At 41.3% G+C, this 19753-nt stretch overlaps 1 protein-coding gene across 2 annotated transcripts in view; it reads right to left on the bottom strand.

The window, feature by feature from the left end:
• Window positions 1–19753, bottom strand: part of LOC110259400 (uncharacterized) — a 49742-nt gene that overhangs the window by 2753 nt on the left and 27236 nt on the right. Inside the window, exons 2-4 of one of the 2 annotated variants that reach the window (XR_002341738.2) lie at window positions 15359–17066; window positions 14490–14568; window positions 11519–12376 (exon numbers count right to left, since the gene is read on the bottom strand). Coding sequence is in view for 1 of the 2 variants with exons in the window: in XM_085013803.1 (XP_084869929.1) it covers window positions 14490–14513 (24 nt within the window). In the remaining variant the exon portion in view is untranslated. Of the gene's footprint in view, window positions 1–11518; window positions 12377–14489; window positions 14569–15358; window positions 17067–19753 lie in introns of those variants that run through there. The other variant, XM_085013803.1, reaches the window with a different exon arrangement.

Genomic DNA, 19753 nt, shown 5'->3' on the forward strand with positions numbered 1-19753 from the left:
AGTTTCCAAGTTTCATCTATGTTGTAGCATGTATCAGAATTTCATTCCTCAGGCTGAATAATTCTGTTATCTATTATGTATACCACATTTTGTGTATTCAGTCATCATTCAGTGGACATTTGAGTTGTCTCCTTTTGTTGGTTCTTGAATCTTCATTCACCTAGTTCTTTGTAACACTGCATGCAGCAGGCACTGCATCAAGATATGTTTGTTCTTTTTCCTACATCTTTTCCATCCCAGAAATCCTCAAAGGACCCTCATTGTCTTCTAGCTGTGCCCTTCTCCTTCTGGATTTGTAACCTTAACGTGCACACAATTTTGAGACTTTCAGACAGGCTCTGCACATTATCTTGGGGGGGGGGCAGTGGGAGTTAAGATTTGGAATTAGCTCCTGACAAAATTGTTATCAACCTCCCCCCACACCTTTTACATCCTTTTTATGCCTTCTTACCTGTCCTATATCCTTGCGGGCCCAAGATGACTTTAAAATGTTTCTCTGGCTGTCCAGGCCCTCAACTTCAGCATTCCCCTGTGCTGTAATATTACCTGCCCTGAGTGTTGGTTCGAATGTGCCACTAAGCTAATTTCAAGGTCACAAAAACCGGTCAAGTGGGTACCTCCCCATGATGGCTGAGGAATAAGGCTCTGAGAGTTGCTGCTAGCCATTATGGAGGCAGAGCAGAAAACGTCCATCCTCCTGTCTCCGTTCTAGCAGCCTCTCCAACACAGGATTTCAAGGGCCAGGCTCTTTCCACTCCCCTCCCTCCCAAATTATTTATTCAGGACCAGGTAGGTAGTCTGAAAATAAGTTCAAGGCAAGGTATTCCTGGCTGGCAGTGGTTGGTAGCTCTCCCTAGAGTAGAAGCATTTTAAGCCAAGCATTCTGTTGATAAAATGCCATAATCCAGCTTCAAATGGTTCATCATCAGGCAGTGCAGTTGGGAGGTGAGATTCCTTTGTGAAGAAGATATTTTAGTGGCCTCCTGAGACTTACTAGGCAGTCTGTGCTTGCACAAGAGCTCCTTAAACAAGTACTACATGGCTGAGTAGGATTCAGAAATTCTTAAGAATTCAGAATGTCAGCAAAGGTCTAAATCTGTGTTTTATAACAGGAAAATTATTTACACTGACTCAGGAATTTTCATTACCACAGTTAACCTAAACTAGCCCTCCTGCCCCAACACACACCAACACAGACTTATTTAGCTCTGGATCTCAGCAGTTTACAGTGGCACACATTTAAATTTGTTGCCCCAAAACTCAAAGTTGAAAGGTTTTTTTAATTGTGAATTTAACTGTAAAATATATACAGCACCATTCTGGAAAGAGCTTCTCCACTTCCGAGTGGCTTTTAATACAAGACCCTCAAGAGTACATGTTTGTGGCTGTGTTTATCGACACTGATTAATATATTAATTTCCTGGAAATATACTTAGTATTTTTATTTCTTAAATAAGAATTGAATAAACCCCCAATATTTCCACATCCAGAAAGGGTTCATTTATTAATTTTTCATTTGTAGTTTATCCAGGGGCTTCCTGGTCTGGACAAATCACAGAATGGGGCTTTTTAAAAGGAATCTAGGGGTGCAGTTCTCTACAGAACAAACTGAGAATGAAAAGAATCCTTACAAGACCATGAGAAAGCCTTGTCTTCAACTGATTTTTTTCTGTGTGCTTAAAATGTGTACAGTATCTTTCTCTCTCTGCCCTCTCTTTCTCTCTCTCTCTCTCTCTCTCACACACACACACTTTTTAGCCTGATGTTCAGGATGAAACCAAGGCTGAAGCATCACTTCTATGCTCTACCTATGCAAACACACCAAAAGCTCAATGTCTACCCTCAGGGGCAACCTTGCACCTGACACCACCATCTGACATCAAGTTGGGGGGCGGGTATATAGAGGAAAGGGGAAGATTGTTGTCCCCTGTGCAAAAAGCACTTTAGATATCTTCCACTAGAGGCACCTGTAAGTGAATCGCTTTTGCTAGAAAGCTTTGGTTGGCAGCCTTCCAGAGCAGGAAAAAAAACTGAGAAAGGTCTTGAACCCAAAATTTACAGAAGAGTAAATGCAAATAATGAATGATCACTAGTAATAAAAGGCATGCAAATTAGAAAATATTGAAATGCCATTTTCCTTTATCAAATTACCAAATTACATGAAGATGATGGTGTGATGGTAGGAACTCAATCATATGCTCACTGTGTAAAGTGTTAAGTGGCACAAGCATTCTAGCAAATAATTTGGCAATACGAAGCTTGGCTCTTAAGTACCATTTTCTTTAATTCATTTGCTCTAGGAATCTAGTCTAAGGAAACAATCGGAAACAAAAGCAAAGATTTATGGACAAAAATATTTGTTGTAGGAGTTCCCGTTGTGGCTCAGTGGGTTATGAACCCTACTAGTATATATGAGGATGCAGGTTCTATCCCTGGCCTCACTCAGTGGGTTAAGGATCTGGCATTGCCATGAGCTGTGGTGTAGGTTGCAGAGGCCACTCGGATTCTGCATTGTTGTGGCTGTGGTGTAAGCTGGCAGCTGCAGCTCTGATTCAACCCCTGGCCTGGGAACCTTCATGTGCCAGAGCCCTAAAAAGAAAAAAAAATTATTGTAGTGATTTTTTTTAAAGGGCAAAAATTGGAAACATTCTAAGTGCCCAAGAATTATATATATTACAATATGTCCTTAAGATGGAATATTTTATAATCATTAAAAGTTAACTCTGTGAACAATTTTAATAACTTGGGGAAAAAACTCAATGGCAAATGAAAAGTCCAGATAGAAAATTATATGTAATACTTTATCAATTATTTAATATACTAGACACATAAATTGTATGACTAGAAGGAAATGCACTAAAATGACAACTGGTTATTTCCAGGAGGTGAAATTATGGATGGTTTTTAGTTCATTATTTATATTGTACTCTCCTGTTTTCCAAATTTTTCCCAATGAGAAATTTCCAAATTGCCGAGTTGAGACACCAGAAGAGCACAATTAGAGTGAAAGAAAGACTATACACCGAACAGTTTATATTATCTGAAGCATGAAAATTAAGTATTTTTTAAAATCCTAGTGGAAACATTGAATAGGAAGAATGTAATAGAGGAGATAAAGAATAAATCAGTGGAATAAATAAAATGATGGATACAGCTGAAGAATGGATTTGAAGGTCAGTTTGAGGAAGTTCTGGCTGGTGAAATCAAGTTAGTGAGTTGCAGTCAGCATTGCAAGAGAATGGGAGGGGATGGGATGGAATACAATAGACTAGAGTAAACTAGAAAATAGCACCTCACAATACATAATAATGCTAAGAAGAGTTTGTGAAACGTTTACTTTGGTTGTTTTTATAATTTCGTTTTTATGTATTTGTGTATAATGAGTTGCCATGCCAAATGAAATCTGTTAGTGTGGGTCACAGTAAAAAAAAAAAAAAAAAAAAAGTTTGGAATTCCTCTGTGGTTCAGTGGGTTAAGAACCTAGCATCTATCACTGCTGGGGCTCTGGTCACTGCTATGGCATGGGTTCAAGGGTTCCTCTGGCTGCTCTATTAAGAATATCTTGCATTGGAGTTCCTTGTGGTGCAGCAGGTTAAGGATCTGGCATTGCCACTGCAGTAGCTCAGATCACTGTTGTGGTGCAGGTTCGATCCCTGGCCCAAGAACTTCCACATGCTGCAGCCACAGCCAAAAATAATAACAATAAAGTAGTTTCTCCTACAAGTTTTATGGTTCTAGGCTTTACATTTAGGTCAGTAATCCATTTTGCATAAATTTTGGTATGAGATATGGCATGAGATATGGATAGAGGCTCTTTTTGTTTTGTTTTGTTTTCTGCAAGTGTATATCCAGTTGTTCTAGTGCTGTTTGTTGACAGGCTGAACTGCCTTAGCATCTGCTGGTGGGAAGGCAAAATGGTACAACGACGTTGAAAAATAATTTGACAGTTTCTTAAAAAGTTAAAAATATACCACTCCATGACCCAGTCATTCCATTCCTAAATATTTACACAAGAAAAACAAAAGCATATGGTCAAAGACTTGTAAATGAATATTCACAACAGCTTTATCAGTAATAGCCCCAAAGTGGAAACACCCCAAATGTCCTTTACCAGGTGAGTCAATAAACAAACTGTGGCCTCTCCACAAAGCGGAATCCTACTCAACAATAAAAGGAAAGGAACGACTGATGCATGCCACAAGATGAATAAATCTCAAAATCTTTATGGTGAGTAAAAGAAGTCAGACAAAAATGAGTGTATTCTATGTATATAAAGTCTAGACTGATGCTAAGCAGATCAGTGGTTGCCTGGAGGTAGTGGGGGAAATGGCAGAATGGATTACAGGGGGCACAAGGAAAATGTAGGAGTGATGATTATGTTTATTACCTTGACTGTGGTAACAATTTCATAGGTGCCTACACGTCAAAATGTATCAAATTGTACCTTCACCTGCATCTCCTGTTGCATCCACACTGTTCTGACTTGGATTAGTTATACAGGTGACCTCTTTTAGAAGATGTCTATAAGCCATCTTTATATCCATATGCAGTGTTTAGCCTGTTTCCTGGCTGGCTATGCTTAGCAAGGCTTTGCTGGTGTGAAATAAATATAGATAAATCACTTGCTCTTCTATATAACCACTATAATTACATGGGCCTAAAGGCTATTTTAAAGGTGTTGGGATTTATGAGTTTAGTGCAACTGTAATACCATTTATTGTGGCTTTGAAAAACTTTGTTCAAAGGTTATATCAAAGAGCAAATAAACGAGAATAACCAAGAAAATTTTGAAAAAGAAGAGTAGTTGGGCATTGGAGCTTGCCTTACTAAACATTAGTAAGTAGCTGCAGTAATCGAAATAATGGGGACCTCACATAAGAGTAGAGTGATGGTGAAAACTGTAGAGTCCAGAAACAGGCCATAAACTGTGAACATGGATTACTTAGCATATGACAGTTTAGAGGGGGAAGGAAGGAGTTTTTCAGTAAATTTTATAGGACAGTTGATTAACTTTTCTTGGGCGTGTGTGTACACACACACACACACAAAAAAAAAGGTAGACACTTATCCCACATATTAAAATAAACTCCAAGCGACTAAAACTGGTGGTTCTTTAGAAGTGGGGAGAGGACAACAAGGATATCTCACTTGGGGAGGGTTTTTCAAAATCTAGGTGTTTTCTCCTCCTCTTGTTCCCCAGATGTAATATTTTATTTGAAAATAAATGCAAATGATGAAGCCATTTTTAATGAAGAAAAATACAGAAGTTGGATCTTGGAATGGGTAAACACTTTTAAGCATCAAAGAATGGAATAAATCATAGAGAAAAAGATGGATAGTTTTTGCTATCTAAAAATTGTGTAAAAATAGATATAAATGGAAGCAAAGGGAAGAAGACCAGATGGGAGAAATAACTGCAACAAATGTGACCCAGAGAATTTTAATAAAATCAAAAATAGTCCTTACAAATTGATTTTTTAAATAAGCGTATCTGAAGAATAGGGAGACAAGAATGTTTAAAGACTGTTCTACCTTGTTTATAATTATATTAACCGCCAGTCATTAGAGAAATGCAAATTAGACAAATACTGTTTTTCCCCCTAAAGTGGGGGAAGAGACCTAAAGCTGGTAAAGTATGAGGAAACGGACTTCCCTACGGCTTGCTGATGGGCTGGAAGGCATTTGGCAGCATGTAGTAGGAGCCTTGTAGCGTTTATATTGTTGGGCCCAGTGATTCTGCTTCTAGGAATGGATCTCAAATAAATAATCATTTGTATAAAAAGTGCTCCATCCAAACAACCCTTCCACAGGATTGTAAGCTCCATGAAGGGGGGAATTGTGTCAGCTTTGTTTACTGCTGTAACTCTACCCAATATTCTGTGCTAACCTATGTGGGAAAAGAATCTGAAAGAAAATGGGTATCTGTACATGTATAACTGAATCACTTTGTTGTACAGCAGAAATTATTACAACCTTGTAAATGAACTATTTTTCAATGAAGCTTAAACAAACAAACAAACAAACAAAACAGGGGCAGTTAGCCAGGCCTAGACTAAGCACCTCCAAAGTATTTGTTGAATGAATAAGCACTTTTACTTCCTGAATTTTGGTTTGTGATATATTGTAGGTGAAAAGATATATATTTTTTAAAATACAACAACACCAAGGTACAACTGCTTGATTTAAGAAAGAAAATATTATCAAAATGGCTGAAGTTCTCTGTTGCATGCATTAGTTTTAAAATTTAGAAAAAAGTAAAGCATGTCCACTTTAACTTTCTGATCAGACCAGATATTCCACACAAAACTTTCTCTTTTCTCTCATTTTATTGTTATTATTATTATTGTAAAATACATGTGACATAAAATTACCATCCTAACCATTTCTAAGTGTACTTTCAGTGGCATTGAGTGTATTCACACTGCTATGCCGCCGTTATCACTGCCCATGGACAGAACTCTTTTAATCCTGTAAAACTGTGACTCTGTACTCATTAAGCAGTAGCTCCCATCCCCCTCTTTCCCCCCAGCCCCTGGTAACTACCATTCTAATTTCTCCATGTACTTAAGTACTCTAGGTACCTCATAGAAGTGGAATCATACAATATTTGTCCTTTCACTTAGCATGTCTTTCCTTTTTTCACTTAGCATGTCTTCAAGATTCATCCATGTTGCAACATGCATCAGAATTTCCTTCCTTTTTAATACAGTGATATTCTATTGTATGTATATATCACATTCGTCTTATCTATTCATCCACAGACAGACACTTGGGTTGCTTCCACTTTTTTTTTTTTTTGTCTTTTTAGGACCACCCCCATGACAAATGGAAGTTTCCAGGCTAGGGGTCTAATTGGAGATGCAGCTGCCAGCCTATACCACAGCCACAGTAACACAGGATCCAAGCCATGTATGCAGCCTGTACCATAGCTCATAGCAACGTCAGATCCTTAACCCACTGAGTGAGGCCAGGGATTGAACCTGAGTCCTCATGGATACTATGTGGGTTCATTGCTGCTGAGCCACAAACTCCTGCTTCCACTTTTTGGCTATTATGAATAATGATGTTATGAAAATGAGTGTACAAATATATCTTTGAGTCTCTGCTTTCAATTCTTTGGGGAATAAACTCAGAAGTGGAATCGCTAGATTATATGATTATTTTTAAGGAATTGCCATGGTCTGAAGATCTAAATTACCATTTCTCCAAAGAAGATGGATGGCCAAAAAGCACACAGAAAGATACTCGTCAGTAATCATTGGAGAAATGCAAATCAAAACCACAATGAAGTATCATTTCACACCAGTCAGAATGGCCATCATCAAAAGATCTACACAGCAAAGGCTGGAGAAGGTTTGGAGAAAAGGGAACCCTCCTACACTGTTGGTAGGAATGTAAATTGGTAAAACCACTATGGAGAACAGTATGAAGGTTCCTTAAAAAACTAAATATAGAACTACCATATGACTCAACAATCCCACTCCTGGGCACATATCCAGAGAAAACATGATTTGAAAAGACACTTGCACCCCAATGTTCACTGCAGCACCATTTGCAATTGCCAAGACATGGAAACAATCTAAGTGTTGATCAATAGAGGAATGGATAAAGATATGGCACATATATGCATATATACAGTGGAATATTTCTCAGCCATGTGCAGCAACATGGATAGACCTAGAGATGATCACATTAAGTGAAATAAGTCAAAGACAAATATCGCTTATATATGGAATCCAATAAAAATGATACTAATGAATTTATTTATAAAACAGAAACAAACTCACAGATTTCAAAATCAGAGTTACCAAAGGGAAAACCACGGGGGGAGGGATAAACTGGGAGGATGGAATTAACACATATACTCTCCTATATATAAAATAGATAACAAGGACCTACTGTATAGCACAGAGAGGTCTACTCAATGTTCTGTAATAACTATGTGGGGAAAAAATAATGATATATGTATAACTGATTCACTTGGCTGTAAACTTGAAGCTACATTGTAAATCAACTATACCCCAATAAAATTTTTTTTAATTAAGATTAAAAGTAAAAAATATGGAGTTCCCATTGTGGCTCAGTAGGTTAAGAACCCAATGTAGTGTCCATGAGGATGTGTGTTTGATCCCTGGCCTCACCCTGTGGGTTAAGGATCCGGCATAGCTGCAAGCTGCAGCCCAGGTTGAGGATGCAGTTTGGATCCTGAGGCAGTGGAGTAGGCTGGCAGCTGCAGCTCTGATTCAACCCCTAGCCCAGGAATTCCATATACCACAAGTGCAGGCTTAAAAAGAAAAAAAGTTAAAAATAAATCAGTTTTATTTGGGAACTTAAAAAAAAAAAAAGGAATTGCCTTACTGTTACACCATTATGTATTCCCAACAATTTATCTGCATGCTCACCAATGTTATTTTCTGTTTTCTTCTTCCTCCCTCCATCCCTCTCTTTCTTGCTTGCTTGGAAAGCATCCCTCTTATCTCCTACACAATACCTATCAGTGTGAACAGCATGTGGCAATAGGAGAAACTGAACTCAAGTTCCCAGATAACAGAACCACAGTCTAATAAGGTCTTTCCAGGGTAGTCAAGAAAGGGCTTGCAAGAAAACACACACACATACACCCTCATTCCACTTGTACGGAATCTGAGTTTCCACTTCTCTCCTTATCCAGGAGACAGCCTTCCCCAGCAAGCATGGTGTTATTACCATACTCTGCCACTAGGAGCAATATTCCTCCCAAGCAAGGCTAAAGTGTGCTGGTCAAAAAACACCCTCATCCTCAGCCTGGTGGGAAAGGACAGAGAGGAGTTTAAACGGCCAAGGAAACTTTTGGGACTGATAGTTATATTCACTATCTTGATTATGGTGATGGTGCCACCAGTATATACTTATGTTAAGACTTAGATTCTACGTGTAGTGTGTTGTATGTGGATTATTCCTCAACAAAGCTTTTTCTTAAAAAAAAAAAAAAAAATTCCCCCATCCCTGACAAAATTTGAAATTTTTCAAAATGAATTTTGTTTAAAAACAAGAAAAGGCAAATCAAAAACCAAAAAGAGTGAGCTAGGAAGTAAATGGGCAGATTACATTCTCCTTATGTTTGATACTTAAAGTGAGTCCATGTCTCCTAACTGCTCGTGAGGGATTCAGACACCGAACAGTGGAGGAATCAGGCTGGCAGTGCTGCCTAATTTGGTTGAGATTTTAGATCCTGCCACAGTCTGCTTCCCAGTCTTCTTCTAGAACAGCCAATACTGATCGCCCCTCTAACAAACTGGCACCTCTGCTCCCCCCACCCCACTGGACTATGCTCCAAATGAGGAAAGTACTGCCTTATTGGGCTGTAAGTTTCCTCCCCTGCTCCAGGCAAACTGCACTAACCTTGCTAATGAACACCTAGCCATCTCAGAAGTTGTTCTGAAATTCCTACCCTTGTCACCCCTGAGCCACAGGAGCCTGTCCTATTTGGTTTGTTTAAAATTCATTCATTAGGTCTATTAAATTGACTCAAACTATGGTCACCTATTGTTCTTGACGAATGTCTGGGCCTAATGTCATAAAGGGCTGAGACATAAGGACCATCGTCTAGGAGCTAAGGTACCTGACGGTTTCAACAAAAACACCAGCCATGTAAAATAAAAATTTGCGAACAAAGACATTTTGCCAACTACTAAAATAAATTATTATTTCCTAATTTAGAGACTTGAAACCATTTTTTTACTATGCATACAACTTCTGTTAGGAATCCATGAGGGACAGAGATAGGTCTGCAATACCTGGGGACTCAGCTAGGACAATGTGAATGCTGGGGTAACCCAGGGCTGGGGGCAGGAATCATCTGAAGGTGTCTTTATTTATATCTGTAGCAGTGGATGCTAGCTGTCAGCTGGGATTGTTGACTAGAATACCAACATATTACCTTTTCAGGTGGCCTGGGCTTCCTCACAGCATGGCTACCAGCCTCCCTCAAAAGAGCCAATGGAAGCAATATTGCCTTTGATAACCTACCTCTAGGAAGTCACATGTTATTTCCATAGTAGTCATAAGTCCCCCAGATTCAAGGGGAGGGAACTGTATTGGTTTGTTAGGCTGCCATAACAAAGTACCACAGATTGGGTGGTTTAAACAATAATTTACTATCTCACCATTGTGGAAGCTAGATGTCCCAAATCAAGGTATTATCAGGGTTATTTTCTTCTGAGGATTATGAGAGAAGGATCTCTCCAGACCTTTCTCCTTGGCTTAGAGATGGCCATCTTCTCCCTATGTCTTCACATCACTGTCCCTGTCTGTGCCTCTGTGGCCAAATTCCCCCCTTTTTATGACACTGGTCATACTGGATGAGGGTCCATCCTAATGACTTCATTTTAATTTGGTTAAAGACCCTACCTCCAAATAAGGCCATGTTCTGAGATACTTGGGGTTAGGACCTCAACATGTGAACTTTGAAGGAAACAATTTAATTCATAAGAGGAACATAGACACCCCAACTCTCAATGAGCAGAGTGTCAAAATCACCATGTAAAAAATGCATGTGGGGAGTTCCCAACGTGGCACAGGGGAAACGAATCCGACTAGGAACCATGAGGTTGCGGGTTTGATCCTGGCCTCACTCAGTGGGTTGAGGATCCGGCATTGCTGTGAACTGTGGTGTAGGTCACAGACAGGCTCAGACCTGTCGTTGCTTTGGCTGTGGCATAGGCCGGCAGCTTCAGCTCTGATTCAACACTTAGCCTGGGAACATCCATATGCTGTGGGTGCAGCCCTAAAAAAAAAAAAAAAAAAGTGCTTGTGAGAGATACTGTCACTTGCTATCACTGGAAAATAAAACCTACCACATTATGATATAAAATGTTTAATGATGTGAACCTATTACAGCTTATATTATTCATTTCATATAAGTCAGCTCACAACATATAAAACATATAATTTGTGGGGAAAACTACTATCATATGTTTCTTATGTTTATAGTGGTCAGGGAGGCCAAATACCAATTGTTTGGTTCCAAACAAGACACCTGGAAACTCTGACTGACTCTTTCCCAAGGCAATGAGAGGCTGTGCTTGAACGGTGAGTGCTTCCTAACAGAACTTCCAACAAATGATCATTTCTGGCCCAAGGATTCACTCTAAGCTCTCTTGCTCATTTGTAATAGACACTCACTATTAGCACCTGTGGGCTCAATCTTCACCAGTCTTTGTCTTTTTTCCTTTTGCTTTTTAGGGCCACACCTATGGCATGTGGAGTTTTCCAGGTTAGGGGTCAAATTGGAGCTACAGCTGCCAGGCACAGCCACTCGGGATCTGAGCCGCATCTGTGACCTACAACACAGCTCACATCAATGCCGGATCCTTAACCCACTGAGCAAGGCCAGGGATTGAACTGGCAACCTCATGGATCCTAGTCAGGTTCATTAACCACTGAGCCATGAAGGGAACTCTGACCAGTCTTTGTCTTCACTCAGAGGAATTCATACCTGTTAGTTTTATTTTACATGCAAAATAAATTTAGATACACATTTTTTATGCTTTTTCAGTTATTTATTTTTTAATTATTCAATGAATTTTATTACATTTATAGTTGTACAACAATCACCACAACTAAATTTTATAGCATTTCCATCCCAAACCTTCAGTGCATCCCCCCCACCCCAACCTGTCTCATTTGGAAACTGTAAGTTTTTCAAAGTCTGTGAGTTAGTATCTGTTCTGCAAAGTTTAGTCTGTCCTTTTTTTTAGATTCCACATGTAAGTGATAGCATTTGATACTGGTGTCTCATTGTCTGACCAACTTCACTTAGCATGATAATTTCTAGGTCCATCCATGTTGCTGCTTATGCCGTTATTTCTTTCCTTTTAATGGCTGAGTAATATTCCATTGTGTATATGTACCATATCTTCTTTAGCCACTTCTCTGTTGATGGACATTTAGGTTGTTTCCATGTCTTGGCTATTGTATACAGTGCTGCAATGAACATTGGAGTACATGTGCCTTTTTGAGTCATAGTTTTCTCTGGATAGATGCCCAAGAGTGGGATTGCAGGATCAAATGGTAGTTCAATTTTTAGTTTTCTGAGGAATCTCCATACTGTTTTCCACAGTGGTTGCACCAATTTACATTCCCACCAACAGTGTAATAGGGTTCCTTTTTCTCCACACCCTCTCCAGCTCTTGTTTGTAGACTTTTTGATGATGGCCATTCTGTCTGGTGTAAGGCAGTACCTCATAGTGGTTTTGATTTGCATTTCTCTAATAATGAGTGATGTTGAACATCTTTTCATGTGTTTTTTGGCCATCTGTATGTCATCTTTGGAGAACTCTCTGTTTAGATCTTCTGCTCATTTTTTGATGGGGTTGTTCATTTTTTTGGTATTGAGCTGCAGAAGGTGTTTATAAATTTGGGAGATTAATTCCTTGTCAGTTACATCATTTGCAAATATTTTCTCCCATTCTGTGGGTTATCTTTTCATTTTTTTAGGGTTTCCTTTGCTGTGCAGAAACTTTTAAGTCCCCATGTGTTTGTTTTTGTTGTCAATACTCTAAGAGGTGGATCTAAGAAGATGTTGTCATTTATGTCAGAGAGTGTTTGGCCTATGTTTTCCTCTAAGAGCTTTATAGTGTCTGGTCTTCTATGTATGTCTTTAATCCATTTTGAGTTTATTTTTGTGTATGGTGTTAGGAAGTGTTCTAATTTCATTCTTTTACATGTGACTGTCCAGTTTTCCTAGCACCACTTATTGAAGGGACTGTCTTTTCTCCATTGTATATTCTTGCCTCCTTCATCATAGATTAGTTGACTGTCGGTGCATGGGTTTAATTCTGGGCTTTCTATCCTGTTCCACTGATCTATTTTTCTGTCTTTGTGCCAGTACCATATGGTTTTGATGACTGTAGCTTTGTAATATAGTCTGAAGTCAGGGAGCCTGATTCCTCCAGCTCCATTTTTCTTTTTCAGGATATCTTTGGCTATTCTGGGTCTTTTGTGCTTCCAAACAAACTTTAAAATATTTTGTTCTGGAGTTCCCATTGTGGCTCAGCAGTTAGTGAACCCAACTAGGATCCATGAGGATGCAGGTTCAGTCCCTGGCCTTGCTCAGTGGGTTAAGGATCCAGCATTGTTGTGAGCTGTGGTGTAGGTCACAGATGCAGCTTGGATCCCAAAATGCTGTGGCTGTGGCGTAGGCCAGAGGCTACAGTTCCAACTGGACCCCTAGCCTGGGAATCTCCATGTGCCGTGGGTACAGCCCTAAAAAACAAAAAGACCAAAAAAAAATTTTTTTGTTCTAGTTCTGTGAAAAATGTCCTTGGTAATTTGATAGGGATTGCATTGAGAATCTGTAGATTGCCTTTGCATAGTCATTTTGATAATATTGGCTCTTTTAATCCAAGAGCATGGTATGTCTTTCCTTCTGTTTTGTGTCATCTTTGATTTCTTTCATCAGCATCTTATAGTTTTCAGAGTACAGTAGGCATGTGTTATTATCGATTTGGGGGAAAACATATGAATAAGTACCTACTGTACTGGTACTTATTAATAAATCCTATCATGCCTCATTTGTTGCCGTTACTGTTATTAGTTCAGAGAACTCTTACTGTGCCAAATAAACTTTATACATAGGTGGGGCTCCTGCCAAACCCAGACCGGCACTGCTAACACTTGTATTGCCCCAGTGCACATCAGCAGAAGTTTTGCACATACCAACCACTGAAAAAATGTTGCCCAAAAGCCAGTCTCAAAAACCTACACATTCCTTTTTAAAGTGGGGTAATAAAAAAAGAATGTGGAGTAGAAACCTAGTTACCACACAAGCCACTGAACTGATTCTTCAGATTGCTTTTCAGGATTGCTCACTCCTGCCATTGGGCTTTTCCCAGCCTCTTTTCCCCCAGACCACATTTCCCTTCCTGTTCACCAGGGCTGACACCCAGAGCTGCCGAATTTGAACATCTAGAGGAAGGGCCCCAAAATTTGTTTTTGGACGCTGCCCAGGTAATTTTGGTCATCAGCTAGGTTTGCCAACTACAGATCAGGGTGATCAAAGTCAAGTTCCTTAAGCATAGCCTAAAAAGGCCCTCGACCCTGCTCAACGCTACAGGGGCCTCCCTGTCACTTCCCATCTCATCTTTTTATACTGGTCGGAGAGCTCAAACGCGCACTGTTGGGTTCCCAGCAAAATACCTGGAAACTCTATGACTGACGGTTTTCCAAGGCAATGAAAGGATTCATGAACTATCCTGACTACCGATAGTACACAATACACAATATGCTGTTTCACCCCACTGAGCCATGGTCCAGGCTGAAAACCCTCAGCCCACCCTAACTCCCTACCTATTCTCCCTCCAAAGTCCAGCTCCAGAGTCTGTGTCCATGAAGCCTTCCCTGATGACCACACTCCCACCCCCCCATCCAGAATTAATCCTTCTCCCCTCTGTGTTCCGACTTGTTCACGCAGCAATCAGCACAGAGTATGTAGAAGTATACTTGCTCACCTCTCCCCTCCAATGGACTGTCATCTATTTGAAGGCCGATTCTATGCTGTCATCACCTCAGGATTCACAACATCTAACCCTAGGGTGAAATAAATTAGAGTAAACTGGTTTTTGGGGGGTAAGCAAAGGAGTCTTTTGTCAAGCAGGTTAAGTCTCCTTTGTATAGGCCGCTTGGGAATCTGTTACTCTGCCTGGCCCTGCCGCAATCAGGGAGGTTTCTTTTCAGCCATTACACAGTATACACTAGCTCTGCCCTCAGCAAGGAAGTAGGTCCCTATAAAGAGGAAAATAGGAGTTCCCGTTGTGGCTTAGTGGTTAACGAATCCGACTAGGAACCATGAGGTTGTGGGTTCGATCCCTGGCCTCCCTCAGTGGGTTGAGGATCAGGCGTTGCTGTGGCTGTGGTGTAGGCCGGCGGCTACAGCTCCAACTGGCCCCCTAGCCTGGGAACCTCCATATGCCACGGGTGTGGCCCTAGAAAATACAAAAAAAAAAAAAAGTTAAAAAAATAAAGAGACATTTAAAAATTATAAAAAAAAATAAAGAGGAAAATAGATTTCACCTGCAGTTATAACAAACGCGAAGGGCATTACCACCCAAGGAAAATCCCCCAGACTTCTGGCCTCTCAACACGGACATTTGCCTTCTCCCTTTTCCCCTACTTCATGCTCTTGTTTCGCAGCACAGTCAAGAGCAGCCAGTGTTTACATTGCTGTCCCTCTGTCACCTCTTCTTTGCTTGTCACTATGACCAAGATCACAGCTGCAGCTGGTAAATGATTTTCCAATTTAATGCTGCCAGTTTCCAGCCAACAAAAGCTTCACAGAATATATAAAAACTGTCACATTAAGAATTTTGGCATCACTCACCTGGAAACTGGAGATTTGGTATTGCCCCAAATTCAGAGGACGGACAGCCCTTGGTTCTTGCTCCGGCTGGTCTCTGAGGGGATGGCGATTGGGATCCTCAAGTTACAGCAATGATAATATAGCTGTGGTTCTCTGACTTCAGGGGGTATCACAGTCACTTGGGGGTCTCGTGATGACACAGACTGCTGCACCCCACCCCCAGAATTGTTGATTCAGTGGGTCTGAGATGGAGCCTGAAAATCACGTTTGGAAGAAGTTCCCAAGTGATGCTTATGCCGGTCCGGGGATCACACTTCGAGAACAACTGTTCTCTGGAGAGTCTCTGGAGGTGGGTGGACCAAGCTACTTATTTGACTTATTAAACCTAGAATAGTGGTTCTCAAACCGGTCTGCCTATTAGACATATTAGAATCACCTGGGGAGATTGAAATGCTCTGGATCCCCAGGCTACATCCAATTATAAACCAGAACCTGTGAAGGCAGGAGGCAGTCAGCACCTGTGGCACATGGAGGTTCCCAGGCTAGGGGTTGAATCAGAGCTACAGCTGCTGGCCTACACCAGAGCCAAAGCAACACAGGATCCGAGCCACATCTGCAACCTACACCAAAGCTCATGGCAACGATAGATCCTCAACCCACTGAGCAAGGCCAGGGATCAAACCTGAATCCTCATGGATACTAGTCGGGTTTGTTTCTGCTGAGCCACATGGGAACTCCAGATTATTGGATTTAGCCAGAATTGAAGTTAGGCTAGCCAGGCACCACCAGGTGAGAAAGAACTGAGGAGTGCTTTACAGGTTTTATTTAAAAAAAGAAAAAAAAAGTCCCACACCTTTTTGTACAGCTGCTTTGATATGACTGGTGAGAGCTAACCTCAGCCCTGCCTGGGCCTATACAATGTATTTTCCCCTGCTCTTGGTTTGCCTACTATACCTAAAATAGACTTATTCTCCAGATTAAAAAAAAAGAAGAAGGTAGGAGGAAGGTATCAGTATTTTTAAAACTTGCCAAGTACTTCCAGTACACAAGCAAACTTGAGAACCAGTGATGGGGACCAGCAGTTCTCAACCCTTGTTGAAAATTAGAGTCACATGGGGAGCTTTTAAAACATAATCCTGCCAGGAGCCCACCCTGAACCAATTACATCAGAATATCTGGGTATGAGGCCTGGGCAGCCTGCCTTCTTGACTTCCTTCTTCCCCTCCTTCCTTCCCAGTTGCCTCGATTTTTCTAAAGTTTCACCACTGTTGGGGATTACTAATCCGGACCTCAATGTACCCCTTTTATAAACCATCATTTCTGTTCCAGCTGAAAAATCCCTTCTTGTTTTGAACAAAAGAGATTGGGAAATTTTTATTTTTTGAAAACTAGAGGGCACCGGTCTGAATAATCTGGATGAGGGTGAGAGCAGGGGAAGAAATCCGTCTTCAAGGCGAAACCTCCAGCAATAGGGCCAGACCTTCCCTAAGAATCACCCAGAGCAGCACTTCTCAGAGCCATCCCTGGACCTGCAGCATCAGCATCACCTGAGAGCTTTTGGAAATGCGCATTCTCGGGGCCTACCCCAGAAACTCAAGGTTGGGGCTCTTGAATCTGTTTCATGCCTTCTGGGTGATTTTGGTGTGTGTTAAGGTTTGAGGCTCACTGACCAGGAAGATAGCGGTGGGGAAATTAAGATCTTGATCTTCCATTTCTCACATAGATGCATCTATTAAAAAAAAAAAAAAACCACTCTTGCCACATCATCTCTCAAAAGGAAGACAGTAGAGGGAGTTCTCGTTGTGGCTCAGTGGGTTACGAAACCGGCTAGTATCTACCCATGAGAATGGGGGTTCGATCCCTGGCCTCACTCAGTGGGCTAAGGATCTGGAGTTGCTGTGAGGTGTGGTGTAGATTACAGATGCGACTTGGATCTGGTGTTGCTGTGGTTGTGGCTCAGGCCAGCAGCTCCGATTCAACCCCTAGCCTGGGAACAGGTGTGGCCCTAAGGGAAAAAAAAAAAAAAAAGGTCAAACCTCCACCATCCCTCTTCCGGGAATGGGCTTCCATCCTTGGCCTCTTTGTTGGGCCTTAACAGGCGGTTTTGTGTTCTTGATATGATGGCCACAATTCTAATGGCCATTTGCATTTAGTGGACCCTCTGAGATGGCACTGCCACTGCAATGTGATTAAAATATCTTAGGAAGCTCTTTGGGGCTTCTGATACCTACCTTGTATTCTCCATTTCCTCACCAGATGGGGGCGCATACTGTCCAATTTTTATGTAAGCCACAACGCTCGAGCCTGTGCAGCTAAGGAGTTGGAGGGAGGCCCTGCTGGATTGAACTCATCAGTATTTTACCAGAAGCCAGAGCCTTTTCTCAGACTGGAGGCCAACGAAATAGAAAACAACTTCTTTTTTTTTTTTTTTTTTTTTGCCAAGAACCTTTTTTTTGTTTGTTTGTTTGTTTGTTTTGTTGTTGTTGCTATTTCTTGGGCCGCTCCCGCGGCATATGGAGGTTCCCAGGCTAGGGGTTGAATCGGAGCTGTAGCCACCGGCCTACACCAGAGCCACAGCAACACGGGATCGGAGCCACGTCTGCAACCTACACCACAGCTCACGGCAACGCCGGATCATTAACCCACTGAGCAAGGGCAGGGACCGAACCCACAACCTCATGGTTCCTAGTCGGATTCGTTAACCACTGCGCTACAACGGGAACTCCTGCCAAGAACCTTTTATCAACCCATTATTTTGAGCAAGACCCCCAGGCAGTGTGACGCCTCAAGGCCTGTTTGGAAGGGACCCAGACCACAGATGAAATCTGTAGTAACTCCTATAAAATCAGTAATCCCTGCACTGGTGTTCTGAGAAGGAAAGGAACCTAATTTATTGAGGATGTACTAATTCCTGGGATTTTACATGCACAATTTTACTTCGTCCCTACAACAACATTGTGAACTTAGTAGTATTACTCCTACTCACGAACGCCACAAACGTATAGGAAACAAATTCAGAGAGGATGAACCATCTGCCTGAAACCTCATAGTTAGTAAACTGAGATTCACTCTCACTGTTAGCCCACCCTGCCCATCTGGAGGTGACTTTTCTATCCACGCCACATATAAATGCCAGCCCTAGATTGTTTCTACTACTGCACAGCCCTTCCTGAATGTAAATGTTGAAAATGATTTTACAACGTTAAAAAGGAATCTGTATAAATGTGTGCTGAATTTTAAAAGTTGATTCTTGGGATGCACTATAGAAACCAAAATCATGAACAAGGAACAACTTATGAAGGGAAAGGTAATGTAAGGTCCTTGGAAACCGCCCTTATTCCTAGCAACTTCTTGAATCTATTTCTCCCTTGCTGTCCTCCTAAGTTTCTCTCCATCAAGAACTTTCAGCAAATCTCCAGTTGAGTGGACTAGGGCTAAGAATATACACCCTCTTTCAGGGGCACTGAGCTCTCTGCCACTATTACACCCCCCCCCCACACTCCATCCTAATTCCCAGCTGTGTGCGAACAACCCCTCTGAGATGAGCGAACCTGCTTGTCCACAGCCTTGCACTGTATTATTTTAAAATCTTTGCCATTACGGAGTTCCTGTCGTGGCTCAGCAGAAACGAATCTGACCAGGAGCCATGAGAACGCAGATTTGATCCCTGGCCATGCTCAGTGGGTTAAGGATCTGATGTTGCTGTGAATTATGGTGTAGGTCACAGAGGAGGCTTAGATCTGGTGTGGCTGTGGCTGTGGCATAGGCCAGCAGCTGTAGCTCCCATTCAGCCCCTAGCCTGGGAACTTCCATATGCTGTGGGTGCGGCCCTGGAAAGACAATAAATAAATAAATAAAATCTTTGCCATTAAAATAGTAAAAATGTAAACCTCGTTGTTTTAATTGCATGTCCTTAATTGCTTAAGAGATTGAGATTGGACATGTATATATTTGATTTTTTTTTCCTTGTTGAAAAAAAGAAGGTGGGTGTTTCTTACCCACCTTCTTTTGGAGTGTGATTCTTATTGGTACATCAGAATTCCTTAGTTACCAAGGATATTAATCTTCTGTCACATTTAAGCAAATACTGTGTCCCAATTTGACTTTTGGCTTTGGTTATTTTTAAAACAGGAGTTTTAGAGAGTTCCCATTGTGGCTCAGCTGGTTACAAACTGGACTAGTATCCATGAGGATGTGGGTTTGATCCCTGTCCTCACTCAGTGGGATAAGAATCCAGCATTGCCATGAGCTGTGGTGTAGGTCACAGATGCAGCTCGTATCCTAGTTGCTGTGGCTGTAGTGTAGGCCAGCAGCTGCAGCTCCAATTTGACCCCTAGCCTGGGAACTTCCATATTCTGCAGGCGCAGCCCTAAAAAGCAAAAAATAACATAAAATTTAAAAATAGGAAGGGAACAC

Source organism: Sus scrofa, chromosome 2, assembly GCF_054392235.1.
Source record: "Sus scrofa isolate SSC_HxYL_T2T_F1_AM1 chromosome 2, Sscrofa_HxYL_maternal_Yorkshire_Landrace_v2.0, whole genome shotgun sequence".
NCBI classification, from domain to species: domain Eukaryota; kingdom Metazoa; phylum Chordata; class Mammalia; order Artiodactyla; family Suidae; genus Sus; species Sus scrofa.